The sequence below is a fragment of the Trachurus japonicus genome, chromosome 21 (genome assembly GCF_045865225.1).
Source record: "Trachurus japonicus isolate A0001 chromosome 21, Traja_1.0".
Taxonomy (NCBI): domain Eukaryota; kingdom Metazoa; phylum Chordata; class Actinopteri; order Carangiformes; family Carangidae; genus Trachurus; species Trachurus japonicus.
This window is the reverse complement of record NC_140927.1, coordinates 22,587,512-22,612,794: the sequence shown is the minus strand read 5'-3', so window position 1 is coordinate 22,612,794 and position 25,283 is coordinate 22,587,512. Positions and strand designations below refer to the sequence as shown.

General features: G+C 42.0%; 1 protein-coding gene across 1 annotated transcript in view; it reads right to left on the bottom strand.

Annotated features, from left to right (window-relative positions):
• The window catches only part of impg2a (interphotoreceptor matrix proteoglycan 2a), a 28,370-nt gene extending 3,326 nt beyond the window's left edge, over positions 1-25,044 (bottom strand). Inside the window, exons 1-21 of the mRNA XM_085765442.1 lie at positions 24,604-25,044; positions 24,271-24,501; positions 22,058-22,224; positions 21,928-21,953; positions 21,795-21,827; positions 21,075-21,112; positions 20,833-20,900; positions 20,598-20,753; positions 19,589-19,647; positions 19,463-19,483; positions 16,036-16,244; positions 14,401-14,455; positions 11,879-12,054; positions 10,588-11,609; positions 9,220-9,492; positions 8,909-9,128; positions 7,814-8,024; positions 6,408-6,596; positions 2,408-2,609; positions 1,756-1,835; positions 1,223-1,286 (exon numbers count right to left, since the gene is read on the bottom strand). Of these exons, the coding sequence (XP_085621568.1) occupies positions 1,244-1,286; positions 1,756-1,835; positions 2,408-2,609; positions 6,408-6,596; positions 7,814-8,024; positions 8,909-9,128; positions 9,220-9,492; positions 10,588-11,609; positions 11,879-12,054; positions 14,401-14,455; positions 16,036-16,244; positions 19,463-19,483; positions 19,589-19,647; positions 20,598-20,753; positions 20,833-20,900; positions 21,075-21,112; positions 21,795-21,827; positions 21,928-21,953; positions 22,058-22,224; positions 24,271-24,501; positions 24,604-24,682 (3,558 nt within the window). The 5' untranslated portion in view covers positions 24,683-25,044 and the 3' untranslated portion in view covers positions 1,223-1,243. The remainder of the gene's footprint in view (positions 1-1,222; positions 1,287-1,755; positions 1,836-2,407; positions 2,610-6,407; positions 6,597-7,813; positions 8,025-8,908; positions 9,129-9,219; positions 9,493-10,587; positions 11,610-11,878; positions 12,055-14,400; positions 14,456-16,035; positions 16,245-19,462; positions 19,484-19,588; positions 19,648-20,597; positions 20,754-20,832; positions 20,901-21,074; positions 21,113-21,794; positions 21,828-21,927; positions 21,954-22,057; positions 22,225-24,270; positions 24,502-24,603) is intronic.
• Positions 25,045-25,283: the final 239 nt, after the last annotated feature.

Here is a 25,283-nt window from a genome sequence, read left to right as displayed (position 1 = left end):
CTTTGTATGAGGTACAAATGGCCATAAAGTGTACAGTACTATCTGCAGTAGAAAGGTCTACACTGGCACATTGCGCTGCTCCAAGACACAGGTAGTACAATGTGGTGAATGAGGGACAATTAATCAGCGTATTTTCTCCGCCTACAAGAAGTCCCATCTCAAAATAATACACCAGTTCAAGAGTACGATCTAAAGTAAAAATTTACAACGCAGCTGGTCGGAAAAACGTTTTTTATCTGGAACTGACCAACTCACTCAGTACTCCTCCATGTAGGAGGCTCCGCAACGCACTGTATCACTCTGCTGATCCAAACAGCTGATAGGCGGAGTGATACAGTACGTCATGGAGGAATACTGAGTGAGTTGGTTAGTTCCAGATAAACTTTTTTCTAACCAGCTGATGCATTGTTCATTTTTACTTAAGATCGTAGCTACTCGAACTGGTGTATTATTTTGAGACTGGACTTCTCGTAGGCGGCAAAAATACGCTGATAAACTGTCCTTCATTGACAGCCGTTTACTGCCTGTGTCTCGGTGCAGCGCGATGTGCCGTTGTGTTTTTCTCAGTGGGGGGGAGCAAAGCCCTTCTTACTGCAGATATTATACTTAATGGCCATTTGTGCCTCATAAAACAAAAGACTGGAAAAAGCCCTGTTTGTAGCTAACAGAATCTGCAGCACTTCACTCTAATTTTCACTAATAAACATGTTATATCTCTTTTGTTTAACCCTAAAAAAATTATTATATGGATATATTTCCAAAAATGTCTCAATGTTCTGTCGAGTCTATTGTAGTTTTGACTTGTCTGGTTTGAAATCGGAGTCACAACACATTTCCTCCATGTCTGTAGCAAATTAATAGCCCATGGCTGATATCTAATGCGGTTACACAGTGAGAGGTGACTAATCACGGTATGAGCTGGTGTTTCTTCTCTCATTGCATGCTCTATTTCTTTCCATCTAGCTTTATAGTCTGGTTCACACCAACCAATTAAAGGACTTAGTTGTGCTGCCATATTTGAAATGTGTTTTACTTTTTTTTTTTCTGCCCATAACCATCAAGGTCATAATTTGTCCCATTCCTAAAAGCGTTGATACAACTTTTCCATAGGTGTTGACTAAAAAATGTTATGTTATTGCCAATTTTGACCTTGATTGGAGGATTATACCGTAACTGAGACTATAACCTACCACACACAGTCTACAAATGAAGAAGGAAATACCTTGTTGTTCACAGCAGAGTTTCATGTCTGTGCAGAGGAGCTCTCTCTGCGGGTGTCCAGGACACTGCGGCACATGCAGACACACACATTATTACAATGGATTTCAGCTTTCTAGGGAATTAATCCCAATCTATTTACAGCACAAACAAAGTAGCCACAACTCAGGTTTTTCTGGCCCCAAGGATCTCCATGGCACAGAGTAGAGGCATTTACTGCCAGATACGACTTAAAACCATCACTGTTGCTGCACACAGACACACTGCTACTTGCCAAACTGTTGGCAGACAAAAGAATGTCTGTCTCTCCTAATAGTTTCTGTCTCACTGTATCAGCTTCAGGCCTGGCTGGTGAAGATTTAGGCAAGATAAATCCGTCTCCCCACTGGTTTGGCATCGCTTGAACTCCTCATCACTCCGATCTTGTCAGCCTCCTGTATCTCAAGACTCACTTCCCCCCTTTTTTTTCCTCATATCCTGCCTGGTCTGTTTATCTCATCGCAGTCTGAAAGGGGGAAAAACAAAAGAGGCACTTACGCTTGATGCTGCCGCACAAAGTCAGCAAACTGCCGGTCCTTAGCGTAGAGCTCAATGATGCGTATCCTGTCTTGGATTTCCTGCAGAAACACATGATATCAGTCAGCAGGGAACGTTACATCACAGGGCAGGCTGTGGCGGAATCAAAACATGACATTACACCCAAGAAAGGAAAAAAAAATAAATCAACCACCGATTAATTTTTTGGTTGAAAAAGATTGGAAAAAAGTTTGCCAAGTGAGGACCGGGGTTGTGGAGCAAACATTCATCAAGGTTTCCTTTAGTGTCTACTCTTGACAATTTGCCCTCACTGTATTTCTGCTTTTTAACTTATCTCCGTGTTAATTGTTCTTTATGTTGTATGTTTATCATGGTGTTTACCGTTGCCCCTCTTCCCTTCTCACCCTTGCAACAGAGATCTTGGATCTCGTTAACCTAGTTAAATAAACTGAAAAAAAAGCCTTTTCTCTGATCTACGATGTGTTCAGTATCCTGCAGAGTATTTTCTGACAACATCAGGCTTGTTTGCTATAAACATTTTATCGCCACAGCTGGTTATCATTTAATTGGGTAATACAGATAATAAGGGCCCTAATGTGGCTAAGACATCTCTTCTAAATCAACCAGGTTGCAGCAGCCCACACACACACACCTCCTTGGTGAGTTCACTGTTCTCATAGATGTGTCGTATCTCCTCGCTGCTGAAGTCGGTGGAGGCCTCTGCGCTGGCACTGCTGTAGATCGGAGCCTCGGGGTAGCGGCGGTAGTAGTGGCTATAGCCTGTGGTGGCCTCGCTTTCATACATGGGATTGTACTTGGTCGCCCTCTCCAGAGATGGGAGACTCTCTGCTCGTCTGCAAAATGACACACAGAGAAATCAGTCCAAGTGCAGAGACAGGATGATGAAAGGATACACTGTCTAAGGAGCCAGGAGGGAAAACTGGGCTGCATAGAGTAAGACGTTAACGTTGATTAATCTTTCTTATCCTCACATGTTTATGTCTGAGTCAGACTCAAGACTGTCACAAAGCCTCTTGTGTTGGGTGTGTTAAGACTTTTTGAAAAAAAAGTACAGCGCCGTATCTGATCAGTAAATTGGCCGAGGTTAACACAGTGTTTCTCTGCAGGCTGCTGTGGTAACCACGTCTGACACACACTCACACACAAAGACATGGCTATGTGTGAGTGTGTGTCTGAAAATGAGAGAAAAAGTGAAGGAGGTAGCAAAAAAAAAAAAAAACAGGAGAGAAGAAAAGAAACACCCAGGCAGCAGGACAGAGGACGGGGGCGGGGGCAGAGATGGTGCAGGGGATCATTTTGGCCGTCTGACTGAGGATACTGTCCTGGGATGTCTCAAGTTATTCTGTCCCTTCCAGAAAATGACAAGACTCTAAAAGAGAGAGAAAGTCTTCAAACTTACTAATGTTTCATTTCTGTTCACTATCAAACAGACTTAACAGCTTTAGCAGGCTGACAAAAAATCTGAATGTTTAATCCATCATACGCTGTTCATCATGTTATATGGAGTATAATATAACCCACATATATTTTCTCTATCTTATCGTAAAACTTTTATGGTAAAATCATAATTTACTTTGGAAATAACATTTTCATTGTACACCAGTATCACATATACTGTCTGTTCTGTTTCTGCTTGTCCCTAACCCTCATGGCAGCAGAACTCAGACTCAAGGTTACATGTTTTTTTGGCTGCGACTTCAAAAACACTTTCAAAGTACAATAGTTCATTAGGTTAAAGCCAAGCTTGGCCACCCTACCCAAAATAAAGCTATTAAAGATAAAGTCGGTTCTCCAGAGTTTAAGTTAAAGAAAGGGAAGTTACCCTCCTTTTTCTTCTATCACTGACAAACTCAATCATGCAAATCTAAGTAATACAGAGAATAAGCATGTACAGTGGGTACTAGTTTCATTTGGACGGTTTCACGCGAGATTCACGCGTGAGTCACGGGAGGCTCACGCGGATTTTTTGTGGAGGAGTAATTGTGTTTTCACCAGAAGCTGCAATGTGCCCAAAGAACCGCCAGGTGGCATCTGTGAGCAGCAGATCGCCTCTATAAGACAGCAGCACGGAGCAGTGAACACGAATGGGGAATGCAATATAATAATAATAATAATAATACAGTATAGTTTTTCAATGAGAAAAATGTAACGACGGCAGCTATACGTCTCACTCTCTTTTATCGATCCTCTTGTCAGCTCCAAACACACCCATCTGCACCGCGATTACGGACCACAGCGTGGTTTTCCACACAGCAGTTAATTAACTCAGTGGGTGATGCTGCCGGTGTGTTTTTAAAATGAGCCAACTACTGTACAGTAGTGTTCATTCCCCACCTTGTTTGACTGAGAGTGTAGCTGGATGATTTCTCATGAATGAACGGGCAATAGTCTATGTCACTTTCGGGCTGGGCGATAAAACAGGATATCCTGAAATAACTTTCCCTCGATAGAAATAGGCTACAAGAGGTGTGGATATAGGTTTCATTCATCCATGTTTTGACAGACAACACAAACAACCAGTGACAGGGACAGACTGGCCATAGGGCAATATGGGCTAATGCCACAGCAGCCGCGACCGAAGATGCAGCCGTGCTGATGTGACCGCAAAAAAAAAGTCAGTCGGGGTCAGCTGGTTTACAGCCGGCCGACTCTGAAACACTCGAGACACAATAACATTAGTAACGCAAGAAAGGTATAGTTCACTTAGTAGAGCAGGTCTCACTGTAAGCAAATATTTTATTTCAGTCTGGGATGCCAACGTGCAGTTTTAGTGAACAATGCATTTTCTCTTATCATCATTATTATGATCACTGATAGGCTATAGCCTATATGTGCGGCTATATATACCGTATGTGTGTGTTTGTGTAATGCAGGGGTGCTTTAAAAAAAAACACAGTTGTCTGGACAGTAGGCATTTTTCTCACAACCGACCTCAAAAGCGAGGGCAGGTCCGCCGAAGCATCATTCTGCCCGTTGTCTTTGTTGTTACTTTGTTGCCGCTGCACAGAGCACATGGCTACTTAATTATGCACGTGCTGACCATATATGGTTAATAAAAAAAAACCCATCTCTGATCTCTGCCCGCACATAGACAGACACAGGTTCACATACAGACAGGGGCGCACGGTAAATGCAGCTGCAGCGCTATTAAACTAGAGCAACAGCAACTCTCATATTTAAATTGTGTTTTATATTGATTTCATATATTTCGCTGATTGCAATTAGGCTATAGAATGCTAGTGTGTGTGTTTTATTGAAAGCAGGCTAGGTGAAAATGCTACAGTGGGGCTTATATGCAGCGGTCTGTAGGACCAGCTTAGAAACATCAGCGACACATTATCACCTTCATTTATCTCTGATCAATAGGTGTGCTTGTGGATACTTCACTCAAGTAGGCTACAGCCCTGCCCCCCACAGAACTTCACACAGCTGTTCAGTCATCTTTGAAAAACCGGTTCTTACAGTAGCTACCTCTCCTCACACTTTTCATAAGCCGGAGGACAAAACTGTAGGCTTCATTGTTTCGTTTCATTTCGTTAAGTGAAAATCATCTCTGAATTATGGAACTAAAAATAAAATAGGCTTATCTTTAAAAAAAAAAAGATCCTATGATATTTAGCCTAATTGCATTATTTTTATTCAAATGTGACTGAGACCTTTATCTACCTAAACAGATGGTAACATGAATAAATATCCTGTTTTGTATTTTTCTGGAAACTGTTACATTATGTAACGTGACCGCGGCACTCTCTCCCCCTCTCTCCCTCCCGAATTGGGCATATTATGATAAATATAACTGATGAAAACAATAATTGAAGAAAAAATAAGCTATTGTCGGCCCGAGGTAGGCTATAAATGCCCAGAAATCGAATGTTTCATTTGTGTAAGTTCAACTTATGTTCAAAGTTATCATCGCGATCATCCAATATGTGTTAAATTACACTTGTAACTAAGAGAATACACATGTGAGTTGTTGATCACATGATACAAATGTTTGTGTACATAACATCATCTTTGAAAAAGACGTTTAATGAAAAGTGTATCAATCGACCCGGCGCTCCTCAAACTTGGAGCCACCCAGCCAGGCTACAGGAGAGATCAAAGATATGCAGGGGACCCCCAAAAGGCTGAGAACCACTGATCCTGTTGAACGTAGGCTACTGTAACCACTGTGAAACAATGAAAACAACAACATTGATCTGATTGACCGGCGTAGCGGTCCCTCTCTCCATCCACTCTCTAGCTCTCTCGACCACAGCTGCAAATGAAGTACCTATGGCCTATGAACAGCGCCACTCTCCATTGCAGCTACGTTGTGGTCAAACGTGGAATTACCCCAAAATCTTTTGAGCTGCATCTCAGTACGATGCTTCCACCTAGTGGCTACAGTGTGACCTACAATTTCACGCAACGCGTGAATCACGCGTTACGTGAGGGAAACGTCCAAATGAAACTAGTACCCACTGTACAAGCTCTTTACTCATCCAAATACTGCAGACATGAAAAGTCAAATATGTACAACCTCTATCCCAAATATTATTCTCATACTGTGTGCTTCTAACTTAGATGCTAACATTGTGTCTCTGATAATTGTTTGTGCACTGTGGTTGTGTCTGAGTGGTATTCCTCACCTTATGGGGTCCTCAGACTCATCCTTGTCATACTGATCCCGTAACGTCCTGGCCAGGAAAAAGATGACTCCAGAAGCCACCAATAGGAAACCAGCTACTGAGGCAATCGCTATGCCGACCACCAGAGGCTCGGACACGTACTCCTCACAGTGCTCTCCTCGGTACCACCAGTTCTCCCCGACACGACACCTGTGGATTTGTCATATTTTCATGAAACCATTTTGACTGGAACTAAATGAGATGTTACAAACCCATCACAGCTCTTTTGTCTTTTAATTCAATCTTGAGTTTTAAATGTACAAATGGTTTGTATTATGTCTTGACATAATTGATAACATATCTACTATTATAATTTTCTGTATTATAGTAAATCATTCATGAAACTTTTATTTAAAAAAGTAAAAATGTTTGTTTCCTGTCTCCATGGAGGGATGCAGTCGCACAGCAAGGAGTAAACAAATATCCAACAACATGTGGAGCTGCCTGCGTGTTTTATGATGTGGTAGTGGGTGTAAAACGAAGGTTACTCTCCTTGGCGCGCAGTTTCTTACGTCTGTTCATAATCACTCAGTTTATCATATACAACAGCATCAGCAGAGCCAGAGGACATGTTTGTGTCAATGATTGAATAATTGGCAGATCATCTCACAGACATAAACCCATGCAAATGTCTGTTTAGACACAGAAACACATGCGGAGACACTAAAATGGACAAAACAAAATCTGTTTGTGGGTAATTCTTACACTTTTTTTTGTTTTTTTATTATTTTGAATTACAATAAAATGAGAAAGGCTCTATCATTATATTATGAACATTGTTTCATTAAATAAAACTATAATCATGTGTGTGCCGTCAATTAAAAATAATTAGATCTTAGCAATTACGCCTTCACAAATGGTGTTCATTCATAGTATTAATTTCATTTATGCACTGCACAGAAATCTAATGCCTTGGAGTGTAAATAAATCAACATGGTGAGCTGCCAAAGGTTTGAATAAAAATGTTGACATGCTGATTTCATTTTAAATCTTAATCTAGGCCAGAAATATAAACCTCTGTGTAGAGTTAATTGTTTTTCGTAGCCAAGGTGTAAAACAAAATCTTTATTCCATTTGGTTGTTTATAATTATGATTCCTTATAGGCTAAGGTTAGGGTTATTTACGTCACAAGTAAAAGCAGCCAAATTTAAAACAGGCGTTTTGGAGCGCACAGGACACCTCTTGTCTACACATGATCTTCAAACTAAAGTAACCTCAAAACTAGAAGCTGAGAACATCTGAAAATCTGTTTACTGTTATGTGACAAAGCAGCGCCGCATCTCGCAAACCTGTAAAAACAAACAGACACACACACACACACATGCAAACACACACATGCAGATCACTTCCCATAATCCCCACCCACCTGCAGATGGCTCCCTGTCCCGGGATGATGTCACACTTGCCGTCATTGAGGCAGAAATCTGTCTGGAGCTCACAGATGCTCTGACAGGGTAGACCGTCCACGCTGAAGTAGCCAGCGTTACAGACGCACTCCGCCTCCCCCGTCCACTTGTTCACCTTACACTCTGCGTACTCGTTGCACGCCTGGAATTTACAGGGGTCAGCCTGGTCACCTGGATGTTAAAGAGACGGGAAACACTGACTTTAAACTAATGATAACAGGCCTTCTGGTTAACAGCATTACAAAGAAAAAAAAGGTAATACTAAAGTAAATAGGAACATTTTGTGAAATGCACTTGCCAAGACCTAGATAAGAAGATCTATTCCACTCTTGTGTCTTTGCGGTAAATACAGAGCTAGGTTAGATTAATGCAAAGAGATCCGGTAAGTATTGTGTGTTGGCTGTCACTCAGACAGATTATGACAGCTCAGCCACGATTGTAAACACAAGCATGATTCACTGATATCATGAATGGCTGATTACAAGCTGACTGATGCTCTCACTTACAACACAGCCGGCTTTATAACTGCACTACTAGGCTGTTATAAAAGTAAGAAATAGTGCAAGGAACAGGGCTGCACACTGATCAGTCATTCAAAGTGAAGTTAATGACATGTGCCAACTTGGCTGTGGTCCAGGGAAGCACCGATTATCTCGCCCAAGCTGATGCGACCATGAGGTTCACGTGTCACGACAGGGATTCGACACAAGCCTATAGTCCCTCTCACACTGAAAGCTGTTCTCCAGAGTGACTTAATGCAGTTGTTTTTACTAAGCTTTGCTCTCTTGCAGACGCTTAAATAAGAAGATTGATATCACTCTCCTGCTAAACATGAAACTACAGGAAGCTGCAGGCACCATTTTTTTGTTTTATAATGGGGATAATGTGCAGGACTATTGCGTGACCGAAGCCTCTGGCTGCAGCTCTACATCGAAAAAGCAGATATGAAAATGGTATCAATCTTATCTGCATCTCAAGAGGGAAGTGAATAATGGTATTTCCTAAGCCACTTCATTTGAGAAATTAATCATCTGTATAGATCATCAAGCACTGACCTGATTCGACATCCAGCGAGTACTTATCAATGGCCAGGTTCATCGTCTGGTAGGCTGTGTTACAGAAATCCTCCAGGATCAGATAGACGGTGGTGGTGACGCCTCGAGCCACAGGTCTCCCAAACTTCATCCGGCTGTTGACCACGATGCTCCCGTTCCTGAAGTTCAGGATCTCCAGGTTCTCAAAGTGGGTCAGGTTGGACTGCAGGTACGGCACGAGCTGGGAAAATATTTTTTCAAAGATGATGCTTCAATGTTACAAAGCAATGATACAAGAGTAAGAATAATGAGTAAAAAAGTGAGAGGTTTACCAGCTCTAGAAAGCGTTGCTCAAGAGCCTTGTATTCTGGAGAGCTCTTGTTGAAGAGATCCTCGGAGAAGATCATGTTGGTCACCCTCAGGCTGAAGAACACCATCAGCGCTCGTCCAGGGTTCGCAGGCATGGCGATACTGGCCTGGTCTGTGCCGTGAGAGACACTGAACGGAAATCCAGTGCTGCCCTCCTCGGTGTGGTTGGTCAACCCAAAATCATAGTGAACCACGTCGTAGTCCTCATCATCATCCATGCCTTCTTTGGTCTGGATCTGGTGAATAATAAAATAAACAGACTTTGAAATAATACCTCTATCTGGAGCGCAACAATTCTTCCTTTGTCTTAGGGAACTGCTTTCATTAGGCCTTTTCTGAATTTCCTTGAAAGCAAAGAGAACACCCACACACTGAGCAAGGTAATTTATTGAATAAAAAATACCAAGTTTCCACATTATGTCTTCACCACATCATAAATTTCAATTTTAAAACTCGATAAAATTCAATAAATAGATTAAATAAATCGCCTTTATTAATTTATTACATTTATGCATTTATCCAGTGTGCGGGTGTACTTGGTCTTTGGCTGACGCACTGGAAAACATGCTGGGATGTGCATACACTACCATGAGGCGCTGATTAATGACCAAACAGTTGTCGGCCATTACTTAGCTTCATGTAAGATTACCAGACCTTGTGCATTAGTGTGTGATCAGGCTTTAAATCGTGGGGTCGGGTTCTCTGTGGTCAGTCACCACATCTGGACTAATGAAAGAAAGATAAACCCTCTTCCTGGGTCTTTATGGAGCTATCAGTAGCACGCTAGGCTAATAACCTTTTTAAAGTCATAAATGATAAACAAACTCGGGACCTCCCAGAAGTTGCAAAGTGACAAACAGCTTCAATCACAGCAACCCATGAAACGTTTAATTGTTTAAAAAAAAGTGGAAAAACAGCTTGTGTTGAGGTTTTTTCTCTGACGCACTACAGCCACTTGCACACAATGGACTTTGACAGTTTTGTCACCTAGCAACACTCACTCTCAAATATCAGTCAGCCGTTGCCAAGGCCCGAAGCCAGAAGGCCTTGGCAACGGGCGAAGCCGAAGCTGAAGCTGAGATGCTGTTGTTACAGAAAGAGCTAAAACAGCAGCTGCAGCGTCATTATCGTTTATACCCTCATAGCCTTAACTCACATATAAAGTGAGTCAAGTGTTCTGCTTGTTGAATTTATGTTTTTTTTTTTTGTTGGTTTACTTTCTTGTTGACTTGGTTGTGTACATGTGTTTGTAATTCTAAAACCTAGACTTGCAAATCCAGATACATTTGTTTGGATTCGTGTCATTCATTTGCAATTACCTCCACCTCCACCTCCACCAGTGTAGGGATGATAATGCCACGGTGGTCGTCATCAGAGGCGGGGCTCACATCAGAGATACGTGTGAAAGGCGACTCCCTCTCTGGAGACAGCTCGGTCGGTTTGGCCGGGCTCAAGGAATCCGTCACCGGTGTTTCGACTTCATCCCTGTTCACCAGTAGGATCTCGTCCTCTGTGAGATCTTCTGTTGAGATGATAGAAACTTCTGTTTCTTCTGCGTCTACAACTGGAGCTTCAGGTGTTTCTAGGTTGTCTTGTTCTTCTTCAACCTCTGCTGCTTCCTCCTCCACGCCACCGTCTTCAAATACAAGGTCCTCCGGTTCGGACGCCTCAGGGTCGGCAAAAACAACATTTTTGATTCCATCTTCAAGGTTTTCCTCCTCGTCCGCAGGTGGAGCATCAGTGAGGTTTGAGTCTTCAACTGTATCTTCTACTGAGTCTTCACCAACAGGAAGTAGACCTGTCTCCTCTGGCTCTGGCTCGGGCTCTTCGCTCGCTACATCTACATCCTCAGGGGGTGGAGCTTCAACAGGCAGTCCTTCGTCTTCTTCATCGTCTTCGTCTTCCTCTGTGGTCTCCAGCTCCTCGGGGATATCTGCCTCATTCACAGCAACCTCAGTAGGGTAATCTTCCTCCAGAGTCACCTCTCCAGCACCAGGCTCCTCTCCCACTTCCTCTGTGTCATCTTCTGTTATCAGTCCATCTTCCAGAGGTGTCTCCTCAAGAGAGACGTCCTCTTCTTTTTCTAATTCTTGTTCTTCTGCTGCTGCTTCTGCTGCTTCTTGTTCTTCATCTTCTTCTTGTTCTTCTGTGGCTGCAGTTGGCCAGATCAGCTCCCCGAGGTCATCGGTGCCTGAGCCCGAGGCCTCGATCTCCACCGGTGGTTCGGGCAGTGTGAGGTCCTCTGGCAGCTCCGGGGAGGAGGGGAGTTCTTCTGGGAGCTCCTCTGGAGGGGGGTTCTCCACAGCTGGAGTCTGCACAGTGTCCTCCAGTAACAGACCTTCCTCCTCAATGCCTGGAAAAACAAAGTTGAGAACTCAGTGTGCCTGCCTGCTGGTTTCCATTTTTAGAAAGTGGCTACCATTTTTCCAGTGGCCACAGATTTGTCTGGCAAAGCGAACAAACCGTTCAACTCAAGATCAACAAAATGAGCACCGACAGATGGAGAAAATCACCCATGTCTTTACATTTTTTAAAGTGTTGCAAAAAGGAAAAAGGCTGATATGGCAAATAAAAAGCAGAAGGTAGGAGGATAAACTGCTTGTGCTCATGATTAACACTCACTCTCAGCTTCAGGTGCACTGGTGGTCGGGACAGGAGCAGGAGATATAACAGTGCTCTCCTCCAGCACAATGATGTCATTCTCTGTTGCCGCGGCTGCGTCGGCTTCAGACGGCTCAGGCAGGACATCATCTTCGGCGTCCTCCTCCGGGATCACAACCTCCGGCGGTTCATCAACACTGACGACCTGCATCACAAACAGGATTTATCACATTTCACCGCAGTGTTTTATATTCATGAGGTCGAGCCAATAAGAGCTTCTGCAGCTGCTCGTTGAATTTTTACTCTACCATTTTACATAAATAAATGAACTGTGGAGTGGAATATGATGGCATTTAAGAATTATTTTTTATGTTTTTCTCTATTTAAAATGTCATAATCTAAGGAATTACTCAATAACAGGCTAAAATGCTGCTCATAGCACAAATGTTGCAAACTTGTTGCATCATAGTAAAACTACTGGAGGTGAGAAAAAGTAATGTAGCCTACAGTATGTGCAATACAACATACTTTCATCAGTCTTTCTGCACAAACAATTCCTCCAGTGTTCCTCAATTTAATACATAAAACATCACGTTTTTAGGATTGTGTTTCACCATTTGAGGTTTGTTTTGCCCTTTTTTTTTTTAGATTTTGTTGAACAGCACCAGAAAAGAGAATTGGTTCCTTCAACTTGACAAACCAGTTCCTGATGTTAGCATAGCATTGCTTTTCCTTTTTTCCCCCTTGAAATTCTGTTAAAGTTTGTGCAGCACTTGGATGGAAACAGGGCCAGGTTGACAATTAAAAAAAAGAGAAAAGCAGCATGAGACAACTGTGATAACTCCAAACAAAAGAACAGATAGAAAGTAAAGCAAGAAAAACACAGAGCCTCAGATGTCTGGAAGATGATCTGTCTGTTCTTCAGTTTTACGTCGGTTTTATATCTGAAGACTACAGCTTTATTTACAGCATGTAAACTTCTCCAGTAATATTAAAACAGGATCGCTACAGTTTATCATGGATCTTTTGACAACAGTCATGTGGAAAATCAGATGATGGAAGTGCTGCAAACCGCAAAACAGCCAAGCAAAATTTCTGAAATGCCAGAAATCTATCAGATTGTTGATCGTTCAGGCTGTTAATCAGACGTCGTCGTGACCTCCTCAGAGTTCACATCAAACGACAGCTAATCTAGCAGAAAGTCTTGATTCTAAAAGTAGCCGAGCCCTGACCAACCCTAGGCTTCAAACCCAATCTGCACAGTGTTTGTCTGGCTCAAGAAGAAAACACATACAGTACAACAAGAAACTGTTTTGACAACTAACCAACAACAATAAACCCAAATCAGTTGTTAATGTTTGCTCTTTTTTTTTTTTTTTTTTTTACAACATAACTTGTAATTTGGCTTTGAATGTGTTGCTTACTACTGTTTTGTGAGCCTCACTGTTGCTTTCACTAAAAACTTAAAAACCTAAGCAGAATTAGCAGATATCCTCAGAGTTTACCAATGAATCCTACAAATAACTCTTTAAATTAGGGTTGCACAAATTATCACCATGTAAGTGAAGTGCAATATCCAGATCACAGGAGCTGCAATTTCTTTTGCTGAAGCTAAAATGGCACTAATGTTCATCTTCAAAACTGTCCAGGAACATGTTTGTTTGGCACAAGACCAAACAAAAAGTCCCATCATAAATTGTACATTTTTTAAAAGAGAAAATATGAAACTGTGAAAGTGAAAGCAAAACTGATCATTTGAACTGAAACTGCAACCACAAGCAGCCCATATGGTTTGCAATATGATGTTTTTTGTTTGTTTGTTTTTGTTTTTTTACATATCTTGCAGCTCCACTTTGAATGTATGAAGGTGTAATTTGGTATTGTAGGCTCCATACTTCTTATATTAACTCAATGAAAACTTGGGGGAAAAAAAAAAGTTCTGAATCCAAACCAGGGCAGAGAAGTGCTTCGGTGGCACAGTAGCTCTCTGCTCCAGCACTGTGAATCAATTACTGATGTGAAGTTTGCCAAACTCTTCCCAGTTCATATAATGAGTCAAATTAATCACACTGCGAGCTGAGCTATAAAGCGAACTAGCAGACACATATAGCACAACATAAACTCTGATTATCCTCAAAAGAACACACTCGGCCACATGACAGCACAAATAAAGAGAGACTTTAGATAGTATTACTGGTCTGAATGAATTCATATGTGCACTCTCTCTCTCTCTCTCTTGGCTTTGCTGTGCTGTGGTGTGGTGCACTGTAGCCTTTGCCCCAGAATAGCAGTGGATTATTACGGCAAGGGCCAAACTAATCCTGAAAGCTGCACTTCATCCTCACTGGTGAGCTCATCCCCTACCTGAACTGGTGTGGTCTGGATAACATCACAAGCCAGTTACAGGTTATCGCAACATCAGTCAAACGGCGACTGTCAGCTTCCTTAAACAGAAGCGATTTATCAACTTTGTGGGACCTCAAAGCACCATGGGATAGCCCCCGAGGTAGAGAGATCGTTGTTGTGATAGTTGCGGAGGTAACTCGCTACTCACCGTGTCTCCTTCTGCAGTGTTGACAGACTCGGGGATCTCAGACACTGTGAAACCAGAGGGGGGGAACAAATATTAATACAAACTGACACGAAAAAGGCACAGACGCCAAATAGCCTAAATAATCCTGCCTGCAAGAGTCTGGGAAATCCTTTCAAGTGTTTCTGTTTGAGCCAGTGACAGCCTTCATTCTGACAGCGCTACCTTCAGGGGTAAACATCTACAAATCAGTGCTAAAATCTGGAGTGAATATCATCCAGCGTGAGCCACGGCTATTCTTGCAAGCAAGCAAAAACAAAGCCAAGGCTGTGGCTTTAAGTTCCCTTCGGCCACACGTGTCAGCCATATGAGAGTGCTTAGCCTTCATTTCACATGTCTCAGCCTATAACTAATTCAAGAATTAGATGGCATCCATCTCAACAGGAGCTCGCAAGCACAGTAAACTAATGACACACGTTCTCTTAAAAAACATGAGCGAGGAGAGATCTCACAGGAGGAGGAGGAGGAGGAGGAGGAGGATATAGACACGATCACATCCATCACCTTCTTCAAACTTGTGGACAACAGCCCAAACTGTGAGTAGGAGGTACCTAACCTACTTCTGACTGTCAAAATCTCACAGACGCAGCAGTTTGGATCTCCCTACAGAGTGTGTGTGTGTGTGTGTGTGTGTGTGTGTGTGTGTGTGTGTGTGTGTGTGTGTGTGTGCGTGTGTGTGTGTGTGCGTGTGTGTGTGTGTGTGTGTGTGTGTGTGTGCGCGTGTGCGATCCTTTAACTATAAGTTTGTTGACAGGTATCAGGGAGCACCACTGCTTGTCTGAAACAAGAGATGTTTAAATTGCCTTTATGTCCAGCTGTAAGCCTCATGATAAAAATAAACAGGAATGGTAACAGAATTTGTAGCTCGCCCAGATGCATTGTGGGTAATGCAGGTGCCAGGTTTTGCCAGGGAAGAAAAGAAAATGGAGCGATATCTTTGATCTTGCAGCACAGATCTAAATCCTCCTTATAGAAACTACTGTTGAGTTGGACATTAACGTTAAATTAGCCGAGTCCTCTTTTAAGAGTCGACTGTAAGTTCCACTGGGTGTTCGCCAAAATAAAGGATTAAAAGTAAAGCCCCCCCCGCCCCCCCAAATAAGAAAAAACCCTTAGGGCTCAGATTTCAAACATCATTTTTGCTGAGTTGTACTTTGCAGAGCGTTTAATGACGAGGATTTAACTGTAGCACAGAATAAATACACAGATCCTATAACTGATGACTCTGTGATTTGTTCATTAAAAACCAGCCTCGTTCTTTTTTAACTTGTTATAAATATGTGTCTGTCCTCTTTGACAGAAAAAGCAGACAAATAAGGAACAGATGAGACTATTAAAACCCTGGAATGTTTTCTCAAGTGCTGTAGCATACAGTGTAATATCAGTGCTGGGTCCGCTGTGTCTCCATTCGATATGACATGTGGACGTTTGCCCTGCAATGCAACACGCAATTCTGCCAGTGCATTCCCAGTGACTCCACCACCACCACGCCAATTAAATAAATATCTATAAATCAAATAAAAGAGGCTGCGTGCACGTGCTCTGTTGCAGTGCAGGCAGAGCTCAGCTATCGTCGTCTCACTCTCACCGCTCTCTAGCTCCAAGCGATGCAGGGCCTCGGTGCCAAAGTTCTTGATCTCGGTGATGGTGTACACCACCGTGGGGATCTCCTTGACCTCCTGGTACGAGTTCTCCACCCGGTTCGACTGCAGGGTCAAGTAGTCCAGTTGATCGTTGCTGACCCCTGCTCCGTCCACCGCCACCGTGACAGCGTAGTCCACCACCACGCCATCCATCCTGAAAACACACAAAGACGCAGCTGTTACATCAAATCTACATAATACTGAGCAGTCTGAAGAGAATAACACAACATAATCACATACAGATTTTTGTTGGAATTGTGGAGTTTTTATATAATTAACAATTTTATCTGCTACAATTTTGTGGTCTAATTCAATCATGCTGTAACTGTAGATTTCAAGACTTGATTAATCGGCTTGCTGGAAGAAAAATGAGGCACAGTCGCTAGGAAGAATAAGAAGTGTGTTGTGAAATTTCCCAGCAGCGAAAAAGTGATGACTTCTAATCTTGTTTTGGAAATGATTTCACAAAAGAATATGCATGAGAAATTTCTGGAAACCCGTTGTTTTTACTTTACTTATCAAGGGTACTTCAACTTCTGACAATCAATTCTGATGTTTCTCGTTCTTTAATCATCATTATTATTGTTTCTATGATGGTTAACTCTCGTTTTTGTTTCATATCCAAGGAATCATTTCTTTGGTAAATTGGCATATACTCTATATCTTAACTTCTGTGATTGAGCATTGATAAGTCCATTCCCTCTGGAAACATCAAATTTGGTTATTTTAAATTAGATTTTACATATATTTGCAGAATTTAGATACATATCCATATAAGACAAACAAATGTTATGATTGTCCAAACACATGAACATAAGTATCAATTTATGCAAGAAATGCAGTTACATCTTTTCACATCTTTCATCATCTTCTACATGAGATTTTCGTCTCCTCCGAATCGACTGTCCCCAAGCTCAAAAACAACCTCTCAATCTCAATTATCATTCATTATGGTATTTTGAATTTTAGCCATATTCCCCTGCCCTAATCTATTTATTCAATTCCCCTTCTATCTTGACTAATCTTTTTTCTCTGAAGCACTAAAAGAGTTGAGTTATTTGTACAAAGACGCCTTCATAGCAGTTGTTGAGAGACGGACGATTCCTGTCAATTTTTACAATCCAAAAATCGGTGTGGAAATTTTCCACTCGATATACTGGTACAAGGTTTATACCTGAACACTATTTTATCCTCTGTTTATACATATTTTTACAATAAGAAAATGGAAAACAAACGTCTCCTGGATGAGAGAGAGAGAGAGAGAGAGAGAGCACCTCTCTAAGACGATGAAAACCGCTTAGGTATTACTGTGATTTAACGTCAAACTTGTTAAAAGAGTTGTCGAGCGCTCACAGATGACTGATGACTCTGGTGATTTACTCCCGCTTGGAAGGCAGGGGGTTCGACTATGTAGGTCAAAAACTGCAGAGTCAGCAGAATGATCAATATCATCATCATAAACATGGAAATCACACAAGAGATTCCAGGCCGTTGAAGAAGAGAAAAAAAAAAAAGGGGGGGGTGAACATCTATCAGGCTTTATTTGACTACTGAGAGCCTTCCACTCTGACCTAGTTTGTGTGGTTTTCTGGCAGACGTCTGAGCACGTGCCGGCCCGCAGTCGGCCCCATTTAGAGGGAGGTCCAACTTCCCCCCCCCCTTCAATTTCACACATACACTGAGGCAGACAAAACTCCTGCTCCTGCTGTGCCCTGTGATTTGCAGCAGCGTGTCATCCAACATCCAACACAGCATCACTGTGGACCCGTCTGAATATACCTCTCAGTGCACTCGATGTATGTACGTATGTTTGCACAATTATGGCTAAATAGTTCACAATGTATGTGTAACAACAAAAGTAATAAAGAGCAGAGTTTATAGTGTCCAGCGTTGGATTGTAACTGAGTAATTTACGATAATACTGAATTACAGTGTTGGGTTAATTGCGCTTTTTCCATTTTCTGCTCTTTTATAGTTTCATTCTACAACATTTCAGCAAATACTTATTGTTCCTTTCACTTTACTGTGTTTTCACTCACAAAGCACTTTATAAGGAAAACCATACTAATGCAAGACAGGGCTTCACTTTGGCACCGATCTCACAAGATGAAGAAAACAATTCTGTGAGATTCTGACCCATATTGACACAATCCTCACATCCCATGATTTCTGCAGATTTGTTCATGCTGTGAATCTCTCATTCCACCAACTCCCAGAGAAGATCTACAGGATTCAGATCTAGTGACTGGGGAGATCACTGAGGTTCACTGAATCCATTAAAGGAGCAACAGCATTTTGGCTGTGAGTACTCAGGGAATGATTGATTGTTATGAAGAGGCCGAGGCCAAGAATGTGCCAGGAAAACACCATTACATCACCAACACCAGGCCAGGACTGTGGACACAAGGCACGTTGGGTTCATGGATTCCCGCAACTGATGCACAATCTGGTCGTAAACCATCTGCTGCCTCAGCAGAAATCCAGGTGATTCATTGGACCAGGCAACATATTCCCGGTCTTGGTGAAGCTGTGCCAACTCAAGCTTATGGCTCCTGTTCTTGGTTTTTTTTTTCCTGCTGTTGTAGCTCATCCCCTTAGAGTTCAATGTGTTGTGAACTCTCACAGTTGTAACAAGTGGTTATCTGAGTTATCATTGCTCCAACCAGTCCGGCCATTCTGCTCTGACCTCTCTCATCAGCGAGGTGTTTTATTTACAGCTGCTCATTGGATGTTCGCGTTTTTTTTTTTCACCCTGACCCCTGTCTACTCTACACAATTGTATGCATTCCATCAATATGCAGGTGTATTGGTGTCCCCAATAAAGAACTCAGTGAGTGGATATTACAGTTTCTTTGCAGATTAAGGTTTTCTTGATCAGCACATGCAAAATAACCTAAATGTTAAACTATTACTGTTACATAGAAATTGAAATGCATGTCTGTCACAGCATCTTCAACTGTATTCCTTCTCTGTGTGTTTTAGTTCCTCTCCTTTGCCTCTTTTCCCCCGGGACCCGCTGTATTTTTCTCTCTAACCCGTCTCCTCTCCATCTTCCGACCTCACCAGAGGCTGATTGGTGAGGTCGCAAAGCCCCGATAATCGTCTCTATCGAAGAGCACCTGCTCACTCGGTTGGGCCCATCCTGATCCCACTTAGCAGGTGAGTGACCACACTAAGACCATTAACACAGGCAACTAGTGACACACCTTAACACGTGCCTACGCTCACAGGTAAACACAGTGTGAGATGAAGGTGACGCTACATGCACCCACACCGCTGCAGCTAAGGGATGGTTGACAGGGATCTGTGGGCTTAAAATGCAAGACAGGATAGGGAAAACTACTCAAGGTCAAACTACCACCGATGACTCACCCTTGGGTGTCCTTCTGAGGCCTACATAAAAGAATAAGAAGCTGTTAAATCTCAGCAGGAAAAAAGCTGGAATGGTGTAAATGCTACAAATTCAGGGAAGTTTTCGCTCTAACGTTTAGTCCTGACCTGAAGTCCAGGACAGTTACACTCTTAAATCCTGGAAGCCCCTCCAGAGCATCCTCTATCTGCAAAGACAAACAATGATCAGGCATCATAAACAATCCTCGGCTAAGGGCAGTTTTTCGTTTAGACAGAGTTACAATCAACTTGCTCTGCAAAATAAATCAGATTTATAGTTCCAAAAGGGCTGATTTTGCTGCGGCCTGGATCATTATTCTCAAGAGGCACCGCGGTCAACTCGCGGGAAACTCTTTTTATTGGTCTACAAGGCTTTGCTTCTACGCCTTCAGAGAAAACAATACATATGCTGTTGTGCAGACTCACTGACCCAGTTTATTTGATCCATCAGAGGAGGAAGGAAGCAAAAAGATCTCCAGGACCTTTTGTCTCCGATCTCCTCTTCTCTACACCCAATAAACTATCTCTGAGTCTCCAGCCCCCGTCCTCTCCTCCACTATAATCCCTTAAAGGCACGTAAGCTTGTGTGTATGCAGCGTGTGTGTGTTGGTATATGCAGATCTTATGCATGGAGAGAATCTCTGCAGAAAATAATACAAATCAAAGGTTAAGGAGAGATGACTTAATTATTTTTAATCTGTGTGAGGTTGCGTACCCACTGCATTCGTGTGGGGAGCTGACCGCCAGGGAAAAGTACCAAAAGAAATTTGCAGAATTTTCCAAGTACCTGTAAAACCACTGAAGCCGCGTCCAAAGGTGAGAACCTGCGCAAATGCGTATGTGCAAAAGTTTATCTAATCCCAAGACGCATCATAAAGTTGTATTTTCAGCACATAGTTATTTCACCAAAACCAAATGTGTACCATAAAATCTGTGTTTTTTGAACCCCGGCCTAAGAGATTGGGTTTAACTACTGCTGCAGTTAAAGCGCGTGTTATTAAAACTAACAAGGCATCCATCATAGACCATAAAGCAGGAGATATATCAGGTTCAGACCAGAGCCAAGATACAGTAGCACTGAGGGGAGTCATAAAAGGAGACCGAGCCAGAGACTAACCTTTTCAGCGAGCTGTCTACTGAGCATTTGGAAGTGGGGGCTAGTTGGATCCTCAAGGTCGTCGCTGTACATCTCTCCTGTCAGGAGGATGCTGAGCTCCACCACCTGCTCCAACACAATGGGTGTGGGAGGCTGCATGGCGATGTCATTGTCCAGCTGCACAGTGAGAAACACATACAGTTACACATATAGATGAAGATGACCAAACATTCAAAATGTATGGGTGAATACTCACTGTGATCTCCTCCGCCTCTGGGACAGTGGTGACTGCTGCTGCTGCTGCTGCTTCCTCCTCCTTCTCTTCTTTAGCTACATCTTCTGAGAGGTGGAGTCCATGTGTGCAAAGAGAAAAAAAAACATACAGGTTGTGGATTTATTTCAAGTGGATGTGAACCAGCAAACACTCACAGAAAACGTCCAGCATGATATGAAAAACTTATTTGTGTGCACAGGTGTTGTCAGTATAGTGTCACTGACCTTTCACAGCAGCGTCGGATGTGCGTGGTGTTGGAGCGCTGTGAACCAGTAAAGAAACCACTGTCACATTATTTCATAATCACCAATGATATTCAGGTTTTACAGGGTTAAATTTGAATAATAAAGCTAGGACCTTTTTCTTTTAGACAAATAGCGTCTCAACCTAATAGGTTACACAACACATTAAACAGCCCTACCTATATTAAATCATTACATTACATATTACATCATTAACTTTACCCCTACCAAACATCATAAAATCTTTTATAACACATTATAAGTTAATTGTGTAAACTATGTGTCTACATATGAAGACATATTTACTATTATTATATAACTATTTGCATTGTGTTTTACAATATTGTTTTAACAACAATATTATGAAGTGTAAACCATTAATAATGGTTTACATGCCATGGGTCATATGCTTGCGAGCTCTGTTGGGATTTGATTACAGGCTCTTAATGGGATATGTTGAAAATTATAAAACTAGAGAAAATAATGCTTGTGTTATCATTTAAACATAAAAAGAGGAAACTAATGCACTACACTAGAATTTGGATATTAGTATCCAAGTCTAAAGCACACACTATTAAAAATAGGGGAGGGAGGAAAACAACAAACAACAACAAACAATTGAACATGAGACATGTGAAGACGTGTGGTCATTGCTGAGCGGGAATATGAACAGGTAAGGTTGAAGAGCACTGACAACCTTACCTGCACATATGCTGCCAGGACCTGGTGGGCTCACTACGGATAGTGGGAAGAATGACACATTTACAAAACACAGACTTTTTACAATCAGATTATAAATGAATGACTGAGTGATTGTGCTCGGTTTGTTTTATACCTTTTCACACCTGGCTGTGACATTCTCTGAAAAAAAATAAAATGACAGTAATATTATCAGCCATCATTCAGAAGGCTTTATTATGGTCTGGATGGTCTCTCTTTTATTAAACCATTAGTCCTCCACTAACCTTTTTAACCAGAGCCTGGTGCTCCTCTGACTGGCTGAAGTAGCTGCCAATATCTTGTGCCGTGACTGTGCCCTCCTGGCACCGGCTCATCCAGCTTTGGTACTCTTCTTGCTCTGGGAGGCGGTCCCAGAAGATCTTAAAAGCCTCCCATATGGTCTCCTGGCACACTGGTCAGACCAGGGAGAGACAACATCCACTTAAAACGGAGTCACAGAACACATGAGAGCAATAGTGCAACAATATTTTCCAAATAAATCTCCTGGGAGAGCCCTTACTGGCCTTGATGGGCTCTTTTAGCCCAGAGCGACCACTCTGCAGGATCATTAGTAAGAAGACTTTATCATATTTTAAATCATACAATATATGATATAGACTATATATCATCAGCTTGATGTTCTGGCACCAAAATCTACATCCACAGCCATGTTAGCTTCATGACGTAACTCTCCTCCATGAGTCAGCCTACTGGGCACTGATCCAAAGTCAGTGCCACTGACATATGCTCCAATCGCCTTCTCTAATCAATGCTGTCTGTGAGACGTGACACACCAGTGGTCAAACTCCAAATCCAAATCTAGCTTACATAACAAACTTCAACTTTTCACTATCACAGCCTAATTTATTTAGACTGATTCTTGGCACCATCGGCCTCATCCGGCTGTCCACGAGTTCAGTGACAATAATCACCTTGATCCTGCGCCTCAGTGTCTGTTAAGCAGTAAATGGGTTAAAATGTGTCCTCACTGCCCACTGCAGTTCCCTGTTTATTTGCTGCTTTTTAACTTCATGCAACAAAAAATGAAAGAATTAATTAATTAACAGAAATAAAAAATAACACATTTTCTAGTATTGATGGAGAAACTGTTTTGGGTCTTTAGTAAAGTAAAAGTAGCAATGACCGAATGAAATAAATACTCATTTACAAGTGAAAGATACCTCTATATTTAAGAAGTAAAAGTGCAGACATATCATCGGCAAACTGTACTCATACAAATATAAGTATAAAACCTCTCCACTTTCATTTTTGGGTTCTGATTAGTGACACTTCTTGCTGTTGCATTTGGCCATGTTGCAATACATTTAAACTACTTCAGATACAGGTGGGTAATTTATTCTTTTACAATATTGTTTATGTTTTTGCATATAATATACAGATCGACTGTCAAAAAGACAAGGCAGGGTAAAAAAATAAAAAAAAAAAGACTAAGAAAAAAAAGCTTAATTTCTCTCTGAAATGTGGTAAGTACAAGTATTGAGCAATGCACGGATGCCCATAAAGTTGGAATAATTTGTTTTCAGACACAATCCTCTTTTTTTCCTATTATAAATTTTTCACAGTGATATGTTTGCAAGAGATTTATCAATAAAGTTCTGAGAAGATATACACTCAATCAAGAATAAATCACATCGTCACAGAGTTCTATGTTCTCTTATACCAAAATCATTGCTGTGGAAGTGGATATATTGTGTCAAAAGTATCAAAACCTGGTAAACCACAAAGCAACTCAACCACCTGCACTTTGGTTGAAGATCCTGGTGTGCTAGGGGTCGGTTCTATGTTCCCTGCTTACTAAAAGAAAAGGCAGGAAACATAGCAGTAACATTTATGTGTTATTTTAACATCTCTAAACAACTGCTGCTGTTTCCTGACGTTTTTGGATAAGCGGGGAACATAGGACCCAGGGAACAGAGCCGACCCCTAACACACCAGGATCTTCAACCAAAGTGCAGGTGGTTGAGCTGTAATGTGGGTTACCAGGTTTTGACACTTTTAACACAATATCTCTACTTCCACAGCAATGATATTGTATATATTTTTTGACTGTCCTCTTTTAAGCGTAAATACTTCAAAATCAACAAAAAAAAAATCCAAAAGTTTTAGTTAAGTTGATCTTTAGCTTTCGTTTAACTGTTTGATTTCCTTGAGCTGACCCTGTAAGGAGAAAGGTCTACCTGAAGTAGACCACAGCCTGTCTTGTATGTAAATCTCATAAGGCCTAATTGCCACTGGTGTCCACACAGATGTCGACCGACACCCCTCTGCTTGACTCTGCTGCTGTAAATGCAGCAAAGGTTAAAACCCTTAGTGGTGAATTCATTCTTTGCACGGTGAAGAAGACGTGCAGTGAAGACCACCTCTGTGTCCTCCAACCTGACAATAACAGGTGTATAGTGTGAGTGTCCATCTACGGTGTGATCTACTCTCGTCTCACCTCTGAGATGAAAGTAGCTCAGGTGTGTCGCGACAACCTGCTGTGCCGTCTCCTGTGCACACAGTTTGACACCACTCGGAAAAAGGATGTTCCTTTTCCGTCGAGAGATAACCGCATGGCCTCTTTGAGATTCCTTCAGGTCAGAAACACGAACGACGCGTGGATACACCACAGGTTCCTCACTATAAGGCAGACTCAGGTATCCCATAGAGGAACCCTCCAGAGTTGCACCTAGGACACCACAAAAAGACAACACACATTTAGGGTTTAAATGTGACTGTGCTTTGGGCAAGCAGCAGACTAGATGCTCATGAGCTCACTACTGATACATACCTGTTCTTATGTCCAGAAATAAACCAAGGGAACTAAATGCAACGAGATAGAAAACACATTTCCAATATACGATGTTCATGTTAAATCCGTGGGTTTGAGTTTAAATCTGTGGACTCGGAAAAGGATCAAGTAGATATGTAGCTCCTCTCAAGTCACGTATCTGCAGTGTGAACAGCTTCTTACAAGTTTGCATAGTTCAGAATTCCCCAGACGCAGAAAAACAACAGAACCCCGTCCAGAAATCATTTGTCGACACAGTCACATACTGGTTTCCTGCTTTTCCCCCCCTGCAGCTGAAGAGAGGTGTGTCACATGGTGCTGAGAGGACAGCTCCTGGCTCAGGTAGATAGGCAGATGGCTCCTAGAGAGAGGGGAGGGATTTTTATTTTAATGCTTTCTAATCCTGTTTACTCTAAGCCTTTTAGAGGAGCTCGCCAAGAAGTTACTGGAGCAACGCTGAGGAGGGAGGGGGCTTAGTGTGGAGGAAACGTGGACGGAGAGCAGAGGAAGAAAAGGCTTCGCAAATTGACGGCAAACGCAGAGATGCAGTGACACATATCGAGATTATGACAGTTTAGTGATTCAAGCAGTGATTCAATCAGGAAGTAATGTCTTCAACAAGAACTATTAACTCTTTAGGCCAAGGGCTTTAACGCTAGTCGTTCGGGTTCAGCCCAATC